At 45.7% G+C, this 15,460-nt stretch overlaps 1 protein-coding gene across 1 annotated transcript in view; it reads right to left on the bottom strand.

Annotated features, from left to right (window-relative positions):
• Positions 1 to 15,460, bottom strand: part of rg (A kinase anchor protein rugose) — a 246,574-nt gene that overhangs the window by 21,977 nt on the left and 209,137 nt on the right. Inside the window, exons 29-30 of the mRNA XM_069339474.1 lie at positions 14,398 to 14,576; positions 3,822 to 3,972 (exon numbers count right to left, since the gene is read on the bottom strand). Coding sequence (XP_069195575.1) covers positions 3,822 to 3,972; positions 14,398 to 14,576 — 330 coding nt within the window. The remainder of the gene's footprint in view (positions 1 to 3,821; positions 3,973 to 14,397; positions 14,577 to 15,460) is intronic.

Genomic DNA, 15,460 nt, shown 5'->3' with positions numbered 1-15,460 from the left:
CAACCAGGAAAGGCACCCAGAAAGGTAGGCGAATCAAAACAGACCACTGTCTGGTTGAAAATTGTATGCAACATCCTTAAAATAGCAAAAGAACTCCGCCAGTAGTTCAAGCAACACGTCAAGCAGAAAACAAACAAGCAACACATCATCCAACTAGCACCCAACTCATTAGTGCTATCCCCCTTTCCTCCCGCGGAGGGGAGGAAGAGCCGGCAACCCACCAATTCAGTTCTAGAATGATGAAAGCCGCCGACCTAAGGGAGTAGGGGTGTCAGGGAGCCTCCGGGGCTCATCCAGGAACTGGCGTTTCATTAAATTCAACGCTGGTTGTCTGTGGGGAGCCCTTTCGGCTCCCTGAAGCTAACTACCCACAGAGAAGGCAAACAAGGACTTGCCAGAAAGACGGCAGCACTGCAGGTCTCAAATCGAGGAAGATACAGACGGTCACGACAGGTGCCCCTAGGCCACACAAGGGCCCCAGAGGTCCTGGGATGTTTACTAAATACCTGGCGGCCAGGACCCCTGTTCGACCCCCAAAACCCCCACGCCCGAATATCGTCCCAAGCCATATTACCAAAAACACCTGAAAGAGCAACATACTTCTTTACATCATGGGCATGAGGATAGACCACAGGCTGGCTAGACTTAACACTGTGGACAACCTGAGAAACATGAGCCCTAGAACAGGGAAACCGGATCAACCCAGAGTGCATTCACTGACACAGAACTGGCCGCCCTCAGGTAGCAGCGCAAAGCAGCTACCAGACACAGCATGTGATGCACCCCCAGCCGAATCAACCAAGCATTCAACAACCAATGAACTCTGGAAGCCCGCCGTATCATTCTACACTAGAAAAGAAAGAGCCTGCTGCAAACGAACAAAATAACCACCAGGACTAAACAAGCAGAAACCCCAGTGCCGGAGAAGAGCATGAAGCTCCCCATCCCGACCCCCAGAGGCCAAAGCCAACAAAAACAAAGCTGGCCAGAAACAATCATGAACCGAAGGGGGCCACCACAAACCGAGGAGAAAAGAGAAAGGAGAGCACCTAGGCCACAGACCAATGCCTCAGGCAGTGCATGAGCAGACCCGAGATAAAAAATTCACGAGAAAGCTCAAGGAACGGGGCAGAAGTGACAGCCTCCCCGAACGCAAGCTGCAGTACTCCACCAACGCTGCATGATAAGAAGCAACAATATTCGGCATGAGATGGTGATCCAGAAAAAGCCAAGGGATAAAGGACAAAACAACCTTGTCCGACACAGATGGAACCCTATGAAGAGAAAGAAAATGCCAGAAAGCCTGCCAAGAAACCTCATACTGTAGCTGACAAGACCGCAGGTGGGACACCTTCAAATTAGCCACCTGATCACCATACAAATGGCGATACACACGTGGCAGAAAGACCATACATGTGTTGCAGAAGAGAAGGTCAAAACAGCGAGGTACCTAATCCGCCCGAACCCACTGAAAAAGGCCGAGCCCCAGAAAAACATTGAGCAAGCAGTGCCTGAAACCAAGGCTGGGCCAGCCACCATGGGATCAGGAGAAACACTCTTCCCTGATAAAATTCCAGCCGAGTGAGCAGAAGAGCTACCCAAAGAAACCAGCTCCAAAGAGCCATGGACCAAAGAAACACTCCCTTCCCTCCCCTCCCGGTTGAGACAATGATCCATGGAGGAGCAGTCCGAATGGAGTCGGATCACCGTGCTGAGAAAGCCAAAACCCTCCACAGCACCAGCCACACGTCTGCAAACTCGCGCACCATGCTGTGAGTCCATGACTAACATTATAACACTGTTCCCTTAAAACGGGAACATGGAGCCAGAATAACTGCAATCATTCGGCACGGCATCAGTCAAAGAACTGATTGGGGGCTTACCCAGGCCAGTTCCTCCTTCCCCTCATGAGGGGGGAGGGGGTTAACAAGCGAGGGGTTAGTTGGACAAAGTTTTGCTTGTTTGTTTGCTTTCTGGAGTGAGTTCTTTTGCTCTTTTGAGGAAGTGAGGAAGTACGTCACAATTTTCAACCAGACAGCGGTCTGTTTTGTTTTGCCTATCCTTTCTGGGTGCCTTCCCTGGTTGGTGACAAGTAAATTTTTACTTTACTTGTCATTGTCATTTACTTTTATATTACTTTAAATGTAATGTGTTCATAGGCCATTGCTCCCAGCACCTCCCTGAGGGGGCCAGGTTCTGGGTCTGGTTCGTAGTAGGCAACAAAAAACTCTGCAACTGATGACACTCAAGTAGTATGGCACTTGACCAGTAATATAGCTTCAGGGAACTGACGGCAGTTCCCCACAGAAAGTCAAATAATGTAAATGGTTGGAACAAGCTAAGTGAGTAGGTGATGGATGTCAAACCCATCAGTAGTTTCAAAGCGTCATATGAAAAAAAATACTGTGAATGGGAGACCATGAGCGTAGCTCTCATTATGTAACTACACTTAGGTAATTACAACAAACGTTACAGTAGGTTATGTCAATACAGATTATGGTGATTGTTTTCCTACATAATAGTCGATTACTCTCCAATTTTCTGACAGTGAGCTGAAGGCTTATAAAGGTGTTTCTTGCCAAGGACAAGGGTTTTAATTGTAATTAGCTTTACATTTGACTGGAGCAATGTGAAATTAAATTCTTGTGTCATTAACCAATAATATTAGTGTTACAATAGGTACAGAAATGTATGGTGTGTGTGTGTGTGTTTAAGAAAATATTACATATAATAACATAAACAACATTAGAAAACAGAAAATTCTTACTGGTGTCTGATATAACTACTGTACTTAAGTAGCTGTACCACCATCAATGCCTAGGATGAGGCTATCACAAAATGCTTCTACAATTAACCCTTAGACAGCAATTACCATCAAATGTTGATTCACAGTGTAGTGCGGTTCCAGTACAGTGTAGTGCAGTGTACATGAAATCGTCATGTAACGATTTAAACAATTATTGTCCGAGTTTTACTTGAATGATGCAAATAATGATATAATAGCTTTCTGTGGGTGTAATGGAGGTTACCTTAACCCATGAAAAAATGCTGCTATCATTTCATGGTTACATTACTAGGCAAATGCAATCATCATTATAAAATTCCACCATAATTCCACGATATGTATACCAATGATGTTCATATGGTTTCAACAACTCTGAATGATTGTAACGAGGTATACTAGATAAACCAATCATCAACTGAACCATTATCATGCGTTACGTGTACTAGGAGACTGCTGTCATCTGTGGGTGACACATTGGTTGCTTACACCTTTGTTTCAATCTATAACTTCACCCATATGGTGCCAATTAGGCCGTATCTCATTCTCCAGAGCCCAATACCATTGAATATTAAGTTCATATCCTTTTCACTGCTCTATACTGGTTGTAATGAAGGTACAAGGTAAACCAATCATCAATTGAAACACTATCATGTGTTATGTAAATTATGTGATTAATCAAGCTATTCAGCACACACACTCTTGTAAATTAAGAGAAATAAGTGATAAACAATCAGTGAAACACCTGAGAATAACACAGGGAGCATCAGCAAAGCCGAGCATCAGGTGTTGACAGGAGCCAGACACAGCCACCATGCGGCCTATCACTGTCTCCACCCAGTGAAATTACAAATATTCACTTATTTTTGTATTTTACATTTTGCCTACAAATGAATAATTCTATAATGAAAAATTATTTCTTGACATATTTTAACTTTTTTTGCTGCCCATGCACAAAATGGCCTATTTTGCTATAGCTGCTGTCTAAGGAGTAAAATTACACAGTAATGACAACATTATCTGTACAGATTTATCTTACTTGAAGAATAGCATCTTCTGGAGCTCCATGCTCAATAGCAGCTTTCAGTGTGGCTTCAGGGTGTGAGGAACCTAAGGGATTTGGAACAAAACGTTTTCTCCGTCGAGAGTCATCCTCCCACGAGTCTAGTTTCCAAAACTGAGGTGGCGCACTAAAATAAACAATAATAATAATTTTATATTTTTACACAAATTATATATTATATAACGTCCCTAATACATAAGGGTACATCACTTTATTTATAAGTTTAATAAGGCAACACTTAATACTAAATGAGAACTAAACTAAAATATTTGAATTGTTAAGGAAATTGAGCAAATGATATAGAATTTTAAGTAATGCTTAATGCAAAAAAACCAGCGTTGAATATAATGAAACGCCATTTTCTGGGTGAGCCCCGGAGGCTCCCTGAAGCTTATCGGGCTAATGTATGTTATATTAGACTGGGACATTAGCTATAGAGTTCAGACCTACCAGGGACCAGTGCCAGAACCTGGCCCCTTCAGAGAGGTTACAGGGAGCAATGGCCCTGGAAAACCCCCTTATGGTTTGGGTTTTCCCTACCTGCCATCGACCAGTGTTAGGCACCCAGAAAGGTAGGTAAACAAAACAAACCCCACATGGTAAGAAAATAAAACAAAAACAAAACAGAGAGATAGAAACTCCCTACAATCCCAAGGAAGCAAGCAAACAAGTAAGCATCACACTTCACATCACACATGCATTAGGAAGCAATGTGGTGGCAAAAAAATGGCAAAAAATTATAGACCAGTTGCACTAACATCGCACATCATAAAAGTATTTGAGAGAGTGATTAGGAGTCAGGTCACCAATTTCATGGAGACCAATGACCTTCACAACCCAGGCCAACATGGATTTCGAGCGGGAAGATCGTGCCTCTCACAGCTACTTGAGCACTACGACAAGGTCACTGAGGCATTAGAAGGGAAACAGAATGCTGATGTGATATACACGGACTTCGCAAAGGCTTTCGATAAATGTGACCAGGGCGTGATAGCACACAAAATGAAGTCAATGGGAATAACCGGTAAAGTAGGACGCTGGATACTCAGTTTTCTGTCAAACAGGACTCAGCGAGTAACTGTCAACCATATAAAATCTAGTCCAAGTGCAGTGAAAAGCTCTGTACCTCAGGGTACAGTCCTTGCACCACTGCTTTTCCTTATTCTCATATCAGATATAGACAAAAATACAAGTCACGGCTTCGTATCATCCTTTGCAGACGACACAAAAATCAGTATGAAAATTACCTCGGCTGAGGACATTGAAAAACTTCAAGCTGATATTAATAAAGTTTTCGACTGGGCATCAGAAAATAACATGATGTTTAACAGTGATAAATTCCAGGTACTCAGGTACGGTAAAAATGAGGACCTTAAACATAATACAGAGTACAAAACACAATCAAATGTACCCATAGTAGGAAAACAGCATGTAAAGGATTTGGGAATAATAATGTCTGACGACCTAACGTTTAAGGAGCATAACCAAGCAAATATTGCGACAGCCAGAAAAATGATAGGATGGATTACGAGAACTTTCAAATCCAGGGATCCCATCACAATGGTTGTACTCTTCAAGGCACTTGTGTTGTCCCGTCTTGAGTACTGCTCAGTACTCACTTCCCCCTTCAGAGCAGGAGAGATTGCTGAAATAGAGGGAATACAGAGAACATATACGGCACGCATAGACGCAATAAAGCATCTAAATTATTGGGATCATCTCAAAGCCCTCCAAATGTACTCACTAGAAAGAAGACGAGAGAGATATCAAATAATATACACCTGGAAGATACTGGAGGGCCAAGTACCAAATCTACACAGTAAAATAACAACGTACTGGAGTGAACGACATGGAAGAAAATGTAGAATAGAACCAATGAAGAGCAGAGGTGCCATAGGTACAATCAGAGAACACTGTATAAACATCAGAGGTCCGCGGTTGTTCAACGTCCTCCCAGCAAGCATAAGAAATATTGCCGGAACAACCGTGGACATTTTCAAGAGGAAACTAGATTTATTCCTCCAAGGAGTGCCGGACCAACCGGGCTGTGGTGGGTATGTGGGCCTGCGGGCCGCTCCAAGCAACAGCCTGGTGGACCAAACTCTCACAAGTCGAGCCTGGCCTCGGGCCGGGCTTGGGGAGTAGAAGAGCTCCCAGAACCCCATCAACCAGGTATCAACCAGGTATCAACCAGGTGGAGGCTGACTCCATACACAGTTTCAAGTGTAGATATGATATAGCCCAGTAGGCTCAGGAACCTGTACACCTCCCAAGAGGCTACTCAGTTTGGAGACGTGACAGGAAAACTAGGAAGGGAGGAGGAGTGGCTGTACTGGTGAAAAAACACCTGAAGGTAAAAGAGTTAATATTTGAAAACCCTCGAGATATTGACATAATGGCATTGCAGGTCTGGAATCAGGATGATAACCTGATAATTGTAAATACCTACAGCCCACCAGCAAGCAACACGTGGACAAAGGAAGAACTGGATGACAAACGAGAGGGCCTCATAATGGTCATGAGAGATATTATTGTACAAGCAGATAAAGATAAATCACGACTGTTGATACTGGGGGACTTCAACTTTAGAGCAATAGACTGGGAGGCCTATGAAGCAAGAACGGAGGACTTTTGGACATGCAGATTTGTGAACCTCATTCTGGAGACATTCTTGTATCAACACATAAAGCAAGCCACAAGAATGAGGGAAGGAGATATACCGTCAGTACTGGATCTAGTATTCACCAGGAAAGAAGAAGAGATTTTTGACATCCAGTACCTTCCTCCCTTGGGAAAGAGTGATCACGTCCTGTTAGACATTAAATATGCTTTAAGATATCATCTAGAAGAAAATGGGGACATTGAAACAGTTGATAAACTCGATTTAAAGAGAGGCAACTATGGGGAACTTCGAAATTTTTTTAATGAGTGTAATTGGACAGAATTGTTGCTAGGCAGGGAAGTAAATGAAATGTATGCCAAATTTTTAAAACTATACGAGGAAGGCACACAAACATTCATACCAAAACAGAGATGCAGGACCAAAAAACAGGATTGGTTCGACAGAAATTGTGAGAGGGCAAGAGACCAAAAGACACAAAAATGGAATCAGTATAGGAAGAGGCCAAACCCCCAAACATACCAGCGATACAAAGATGCGAGAAACAATTATACAGCAGTAAGGAGAGAGGCAGAAAGAAATTTTGAAAAAGGGATAGCAGATAAATGTAAAACAGAACCGGGCCTATTCTACAAATTCATAAACAACAAATTGCAGGTAAAGGATAATATCCAGAGGTTGGAAATGGGAAACAGATTCACGGAAAATGAAAAGGAAATGTGTGAAACATTAAATGAAAAGTTCCAAAGTGTGTTTGTACAAAATGAAATCTTCAGAGAACCAGACACAATAAGAATTCCAGAGAACAACATAGAGCGGATAGAGGTGTCTAGAGATGAAGTGGAAAATATGCTAAAGGAGCTCGGGAGGAACAAAGCAGCTGGCCCAGATGGCGTTTCACCATGGGTTCTGAGAGAATGTGCATCTGAGCTCAGCATTCCACTTCACCTGATCTTTCAGGCATCCCTGTGTACAGGAATCGTAGCAGACGTGTGGAAACAGGCTAACATAGTTCCAATCTACAAAAGTGGCAGCAGGGAAGACCCCCTCAATTATAGACCTGTATCATTGACAAGTGTAATAGTGAAAGTATTGGAAAAGCTAATCAAAACTAAATGGGTAGAACACCTGGAGAGAAATGATATAATATCAGACAGACAGTATGGTTTTCGATCAGGAAGATCCTGTGTATCGAATTTACTCAGTTTCTATGATCGGGCCACAGAGATATTACAGGAAAGAGATGGCTGGGTTGACTGCATCTATCTGGACCTAAAAAAGGCTTTCGACAGAGTTCCACATAAGAGGTTGTTCTGGAAACTGGAAAATATTGGAGGGGTGACAGGTAAGCTTCTATCATGGATGAAAAATTTTCTGACTGATAGAAAAATGAGGGCAGTAATCAGAGGCAATGTATCGGAATGGAGAAATGTCACAAGTGGAGTACCACAGGGTTCAGTTCTTGCACCAGTGATGTTTATTGTGTACATAAATGATCTACCAGTTGGTATACAGAATTATATGAACATGTTTGCTGATGATGCTAAGATAATAGGAAGGATAAGAAATTTAGATGATTGTCATGCCCTTCAAGAAGACCTGGACAAAATAAGTATATGGAGCACCACTTGGCAAATGGAATTTAATGTTAATAAATGTCATGTTATGGAATGTGGAATAGGAGAACATAGACCCCACACAACTTATATATTATGTGAGAAATCTTTAAAGAATTCTGATAAAGAAAGAGATCTAGGAGTGGTTCTAGATAGAAAACTATCACCTGAGGACCACATTAAGAATATTGTGCAAGGAGCCTATGCAATGCTTTCTAACTTCAGAATTGCATTTAAATACATGGATGGCGATATACTAAAGAAGTTGTTCATGACGTTTGTTAGGCCAAAGCTAGAATATGCAGCTGTTGTGTGGTGCCCATATCTTAAGAAGCACATCAACAAACTGGAAAAGGTGCAAAGACATGCTACTAAGTGGCTCCCAGAACTGAAGGGCAAGAGCTACGAGGAGAGGTTAGAAGCATTAAATATGCCAAAACTAGAAGACAGAAGAAAAAGAGGTGATATGATCACTACGTACAAAATAGTAACAGGAATTGATAAAATCGACAGGGAAGACTTCCTGAGACCTGGAACTTCAAGAACAAGAGGCCATAGATTTAAACTAGCTAAACACAGATGCCGAAGAAATATAAGAAAATTCACCTTCGCAAATAGAGTGGTAGACGGTTGGAACAAGTTAAGTGAGAAGGTGGTGGAGGCCAAGACCGTCAGTAGTTTCAAAGCGTTATATGACAAAGAGTGCTGGGAAGACGGGACACCACGAGCATAGCTCTCATCCTGTAACTACACTTAGGTAATTACACTTAGGTAATTACCTGTTGATTGACGGTTGAGAGGCGGGACCAAAGAGCCAGAGCTCAACCCCCGCAAGCACAACTAGGTGAGTACAACTAGGTGAGTACTTTACTGCCGCGCCGCTCATCTGCACAACCCTTCCCTCCCCGAGAGGGGGAAGGGGGGCCCGGACCTCATCGCGCCGGCTGCCTAGCACCAGTTCAGAAGCTAAGCTTCAACCAACGTGAAAAAAAATGCCGACCGGTGAGAGGAAGGGTTGCCAGGGAGCCTCCGGGGCTCATCCAGCAAATGGCGTTTCATTACATTCAACGCTGGTTTTCTGTGGGGAGTCACTACGGCTCCCTGGAGCTACATACCCAAAGAGAAGGAAAAGAAAGGGCTGACCCTGGGAGGTGGCCACCACAAACTTTGCAACGCGAAGTCGAGACAACAGGCAGCAATCTGTGACCCAAAGCAACACAACAACGTCCAGGAGCAGACACGTTCACAAAATAACAGGCGACCAGGAACCTGTGCAACCTCCAAATCCCGGCGCCCGAATTGAGCCCAAGACACATTACCAAACATGGCAGCGAAAGCTGCAAACGTCCGAACGGCACAGGCGCAAGGATAAAGCGCAGGCTGGCTAGCCTTCATAACCCCGCGGACAACCAGGGAGACCTGCACCCGCGAACAAGAAAGAAGGGAAACTGGATCAACCCAAAGCATGTCCCTGGACATAGAAGCCGTGGCGCACAAAGAACGGCAGAGGGCCGCAACCATACACAAAACACGATGCACCCCCGGCCCTACCAACCAAACATCAACAACCAAAAGATCCCTCCGGAAAGCAGCAGTCTCATTCTTTGCCAGAAAAAAAGGAGAAGGCTGCAGACGAACAAACCTATCGCCACGACTGAAGGAGCAGAAAACCGCTGCGCCGGAGAAGAGCATGAAGCACTCCGACCCGAACCCCCAGAGGCCAATGCCAATAGAAAGAGAGACTCCGAGAAACAAACCTGAATCGAAGGGGCCACAACAAACTGTGGAGAAGATGGAAAAGACAGAACCCTACCCAACGACTAGGACGACTCAGGCGGCGCATGAGCAGGCCGGAGGAGAACAACGCATGAGACAGCTTGCGAAACGGCACAGATGTAACATCAATACCGAAAGCAAGCTGAAGCGGCTCCGCCAGCTCTGCACGACAAGAGGCGACAGTATGGGGCAAGATGACGGCCCCGAACCTCTACAAGAGAAGGACAAGATCACGCCAACAAATGCAGCTACCTAAGAAGGGACAGAAGGAAAAAGAAAGGACCGCCAAAAAACCCATACTGCCGCCAAGAAGAAGCACACAGGTGGGACACCATCAACAAAGCCACCCGATCACTAACAGTAGGTGAGAGACTCGAGGCAGAACCGAACCAGCCCTGCCATGGGCCAATCGAGCCTAGGAAGAGGTGGAGCAACGGGAAGATCTCAGATGCGACTACTGAGCCAGCAAAGCCGGGAACCCAAGTTGGCAAAGGAGGAGATGGAATGTCTGCCATACAGAAGAACATTCCGACGCCAGCGAGCCCGCCAGGAGATCGGAGATGACAAGCCCGACGCGAGACTCTAGAGAAGGGACACTGTGAGACCGTGAAAATGCCAACAGGCAGGATAAGCCAGGAAAACAGGAACCCAAGCCTGGCAATAGGAGAGCCAAAAGGCACAAAGAAAACACACAACAATGTGCAAGATAAAAAGAGAAAACGGAAAACACAAGAAAAGACCAGAAGAACAGCCCCTGCACCAAAGGTAAGGAACAAGAGCGTAGAAGGAAGATGAGGATCAAAGAAGGCAAGGAGCAAACGGGAATGAAAGGGACACGACCAACAACACACACAGCCACTGTTATGTCCCAACAAGCCACGCCAACAACACAGTTGTTCAACACATCCCAACACAAGACTAAATGGAAAAAAGGGTGCAAAGGTATGCCACCAGACCAGTACCCGAACCAAGGAGTACGAGCTAAGGATATGATCACAACATTCAAGATTCTCAAAGGACGTAATAGGGCAGAGAAAGACCGACTACGGGACCCCAGGGGCACACGCACCAGGGGACACCGGTGGAATGAGAGCCCAAATGAGCCACAGATACGTTGGTAAGAAGCATTGCAGTGTCAGAGTAGGAGACAAACGGGAACGCATGAGGAAGCGGTGTGGTGGAGTGTGTGGTGGAGGACGACACCACACACAGCAGCAAGCGTAGATATGATAGAGCCCAGTAGGCTCAGGAACCCGCACATTAGCTACTGACAAGTGAGAAGCGAGACCAAAAAGCCAGAGTTCAACTCCCACAAACACCACTAGGGAAGGACAACTAGGTAAATACAGAGAATCCAACGTATATGGGTGTCAACTGGAAGGGCTAAGCCAGGCACTATAAGACGGACAAGGTATGAGTGAGCCCGATAAGACCACGAAACACGGGGCCGTGACCCCTCTTTGCAACCATAACCCAGACAACCAAGAAAGGCCCCAAGAAGAAGCATGGAAGGGCCAAACAAAATGCTACAACCAATCCCCAACACGCATCCACAGTAAGAAAACTGCAGCAAAACGTCACCTCATAACATCCCAACACAGGAACACTTATCCCATAACATACACCCTTATCCCATAACATAAAACACTGTACCTTGTAACCTGGTGTTTTTTTTTTATTTTTTGTTGCAGGGATATTCCTGCACAGGCCTTAAGTCTCTGGCTGGCCCACTAACTGGTGGAGATGGGGCCCCTTGTTGGACTCAAGCATGGGGTGGACATGCATAAAAGTGGGACTGGATGGGTATAATAGGAGCTGCCTGTATGGCCCAATAGGCCTGCTGCAGTCACCTGTGTTCCGAAGTCCGTATATTCGTATCCAAAAACCATGAACCAGCACCTGGCCGAAAGAGATGCCAGACCCCATAAACTCACCTGCAGAACATAGGCACGAACGTGTCACAACACAGCGTAGCTGAGAAGATGCCGGGAGCACCGCCAGTGGAAGACGGCAAAGCCATACATGCAGGAGAGGAGTTGGGTAGAGGCGAAGGAGGCACCCGACACCCATAGCAGCAATCCAGAACACTGCAAGTAGCTACGGGGCACGGACTGGAGATGTGAGAGGAGCGAGAGGCGAAGCACCCGAGAGAAAAGGAAGCACAACACCAGCACATGTGCACACCGCCCATATCAATACAAACTACCACGGCCCATGTGCAGCCGCAGGGATGCCAGATTTGGTTTGCTAGAAGTCGCGAGCTGAAGAAATAAAAATCATGAATGTGACCATAAAACCAAACAAAATACTGTTGATAAAGATTGATTCCCTTTTCAGAGTACACAGGACAGCTGTGAAGAGCAGGCAAAAAGAGTAGGAAGTAGCGAAACATACATAGCATAGCCCTTCAAGCGGGCTACAAGTAGCCCAATCGGGCTACAAGTAGCCCAATCGGGCTACAAGGAGCTCAATCTGGCCACCCTGCAGTGCAGGACCAGAGGTTTGAACCGCACAACCCGCTCAGCGGGAAGGCGCCAACAAGGAATATGGAAGAAAATGAGCAGTGCTGAGACAGAGCACGGAGAGAAGATACAATCACGAAAAAACGAAACAGGACCAAAACCCGTGAAGAAGCACGGAGGAGAAAGCAACAAGCCCTAGAAAGGACCGGAGGGAAGCCAAACCGGAAGATGACAGACATTCCAATAATACAGAAAGAAGCAAAAACCTTCCTGAACCTTCGAGAACCTAAAGAAGCAAGCGTAAAGTACGAAGGAACATAAAGGCACAGTCGCACCCGAGACCAAAAGCCATGCAGAACCCCTAGAAGAGGGGAACATGACGGTGAAGGTCCATCAAGAGAAGGGCGGAGAAACAGAGAAAAATACCCAATGACAGGGTGGAACCGACGGATCCAAGGGACAAGGAACTGAACCCGGGAGGGGCTGACGCCCAACAACTCGTACGGAGAATGGGGGAAGAAAAAACCCCACTCCTCGTAACTGCAAGCCCCGCCCAGAGGCTAGAAAAACCCCAGCGGGGTCCAACGGGGCCCAAGGAACCCCCCAAGTCAGCCCCCTCACCAGCCCAGGGAACCCACACAACAGGTCCCGGGGCCGAGCCGTCCCCCCAAAACCCCAACTTCACAAGAAAAAGCTGCGGCAGCCGGAAAAGTACTAAGGAAGGGAGCCCACTGGCAGACCCACACAACACAACCGGAGGAACAGGCTTGAATGCCTCCGTCGCTACCCTGGAAGGGAAAATCCCCGAGACCGCCCGAGTCTCAAGACCATCGAAGCCCCGCCCCGACCCCGAACCCACAAACGGCAAGGACCCAGATGCAGGGAGGAAGGGGGGACCCCAGACTAGACCACAACAAAGGAAAGACAAGGGGGCATGGAAGGAAACAAGATCAAAGTGACCGACACCCCCAAGCCCCGTCACAACAACCAAAATGAGGCAGCCTCAGGAGTAAACACCCTAGCACGTTGCCACCACCTGAACCCAACGTGCAACGCCCGTGCTGCCTGCACCCCCATAGTCAGCATAATACTGGGTAACTGAGTCACAAACAAGCAACGAAACTCACAGGACTCCGGATCGAAGGTGTCATCGACCCCACAGGCAGCAGACGGAGGCAAAAACAGAGAGAGTCACCTTGAGACAAGGGGACAGAGCAACCCTCGAACTCGCACAAAGTGAGGGGGGACTCAGAGGTCACATCCATCGAACCCACATGCCCCCATGGGGATTCCCAGGGTCCTGAGATGGAACTCACGCTCAGGGAAGCCCAGGCAGGGTACTGCTAACTGGCATCTAAGTCTACCAAACAACTTTCTAAGAACTGAACCCCCGGGATATGTACACTGACAGGAACCAAGCAGGGGAAACCATCATTAGAAGAAGAGTACTCGGTACACAGGGGTCAAGAACCAAGGTAGACCCCCCCCCCACCAGGCAGGCAAACAAAAAGAAAAAGAAAACCCCGCAAGAGGACAGCGTACCCAGGCGGAACAGAGCCAGCCACTATGACTGGTGGGAGTTCTATCCACTTGTTTGGCTTTTCGTCACAATTTTTACCAGAATAGGGGATTTGTTTTCGGGACGCTTACCTTTCTGGATGCCTGACCCCCCGTGTTTCTATAGGCCATTGCTCCCCTTGCCTCTCTGAGGGGGCCAGGTTCTGGCTCGTGGCTCCCGGTAGGCCTAGAGCTCCATGCACATTGAATGATGCCAAAGTCTAATATATCCATATCAGCCTGGATAGCTCCGGGAAGACGAAGGGGGCTTCCCCAGAACACCAGCGTTGAATGTAAAGAAATGCCATTTTGAAAATTTTCCACCCTTCGAGGTAAAGAAAAAGGTATGCTGGTGTATAAAGGTATGCCACCATCCCATCGCCCGAGGCAATCACCGCTGAGGGATAAGTACTGAATAAAAATGGGAAAACAAGCCCGGGTACAATTACACTTACACTTGTAATATCACTTAGGTAATTATAGTATAGAGAAAGCAAGAACTTAAAAGTAAACCTACTTACATTTTGTTAAGAGCATGAATGGCAATGCCCCAAGCTCCATGTTTGTTAGAGAGGATATTGGTAATTTTGTCTAGGATCCGCGCAGCTACGACATTGTCTCTTCTGCGGGCAGCTGTGATCAAGTGGTCACACATCTTCTCTTCCTCACGACGTTCCAACACCGTTGTGGCACATAAAGACTGACAAATGAAATTGAGAATGATTATTAAAATGTTTTTTAATGGTGCATTTTTCTTAAAACTATGAACTATAAGATGTTATGCAATAATCAATTAAACTACAAAGGAGACATACAGTAGCTAATATATTCTAGAACCAGCCCAAAATGTTCTGCACTGTAAGCCAAACTTTAGGTTTTACTTTACATTCTCTGACAGACTAATTGATAAAGAGGAAGTGTTCTCCAACTGGCTAACTGGCAAAGGTGAAGTGTTCTCTGACTAACTAACCAGCAAGGATGAAGCCTATACCTATCGGCTTCTACAAGCTGATAGGTAAGAAAGAAGTGATCTCTGACAGGTTGGCATGTAGGATGTAAAGAAGGGGTCCTTTTTGGAAGATCGAGATAGTGTTGATAACTCAACTGTGTTGGTTTGTAAGAAAAAGACATTTGAAATTCCCACCAGCACAGTGGCTAGTTCTACACATGTGCATTGCATTGTAATTACTTAAGTGTAGTTACAGGATGAGAGCTATGCTTGTGGTGTCCCGTCTTCCCAGCACTCTTTCTCATATAACGCTTTGATTGTTGCAGTGTGAGGATGGTTTCCCTCTTAAACATCAATATAATATAAACATCAGTTCAATGAAGTAAAATAAATCATCTCAAGTACATTCAGTGCTTAGAAAATGTGGAAAAAATCAGTGTTAAATGTAGGAAACCAGTTTGAAATTCAATGAGACAAAGAAATAAATTGGGGTTATGATCTAAACGCTGGCAGTTTGACAGAAAACGTGCACCGATTATGACATCAGACCAGCCCCTGCTCGCTTTAAACGCTTTCATGTATGCATCACTGGTTCCTGATTTCCTTTCACACATTTCACTGCCTCTGTTATGTAG

The sequence above is a fragment of the Procambarus clarkii genome, chromosome 41 (assembly GCF_040958095.1).
Source record: "Procambarus clarkii isolate CNS0578487 chromosome 41, FALCON_Pclarkii_2.0, whole genome shotgun sequence".
NCBI classification, from domain to species: domain Eukaryota; kingdom Metazoa; phylum Arthropoda; class Malacostraca; order Decapoda; family Cambaridae; genus Procambarus; species Procambarus clarkii.
The sequence above is the reverse complement of the archived record's forward strand: the minus strand, read 5'-3'. Positions and strand labels throughout refer to the sequence as shown.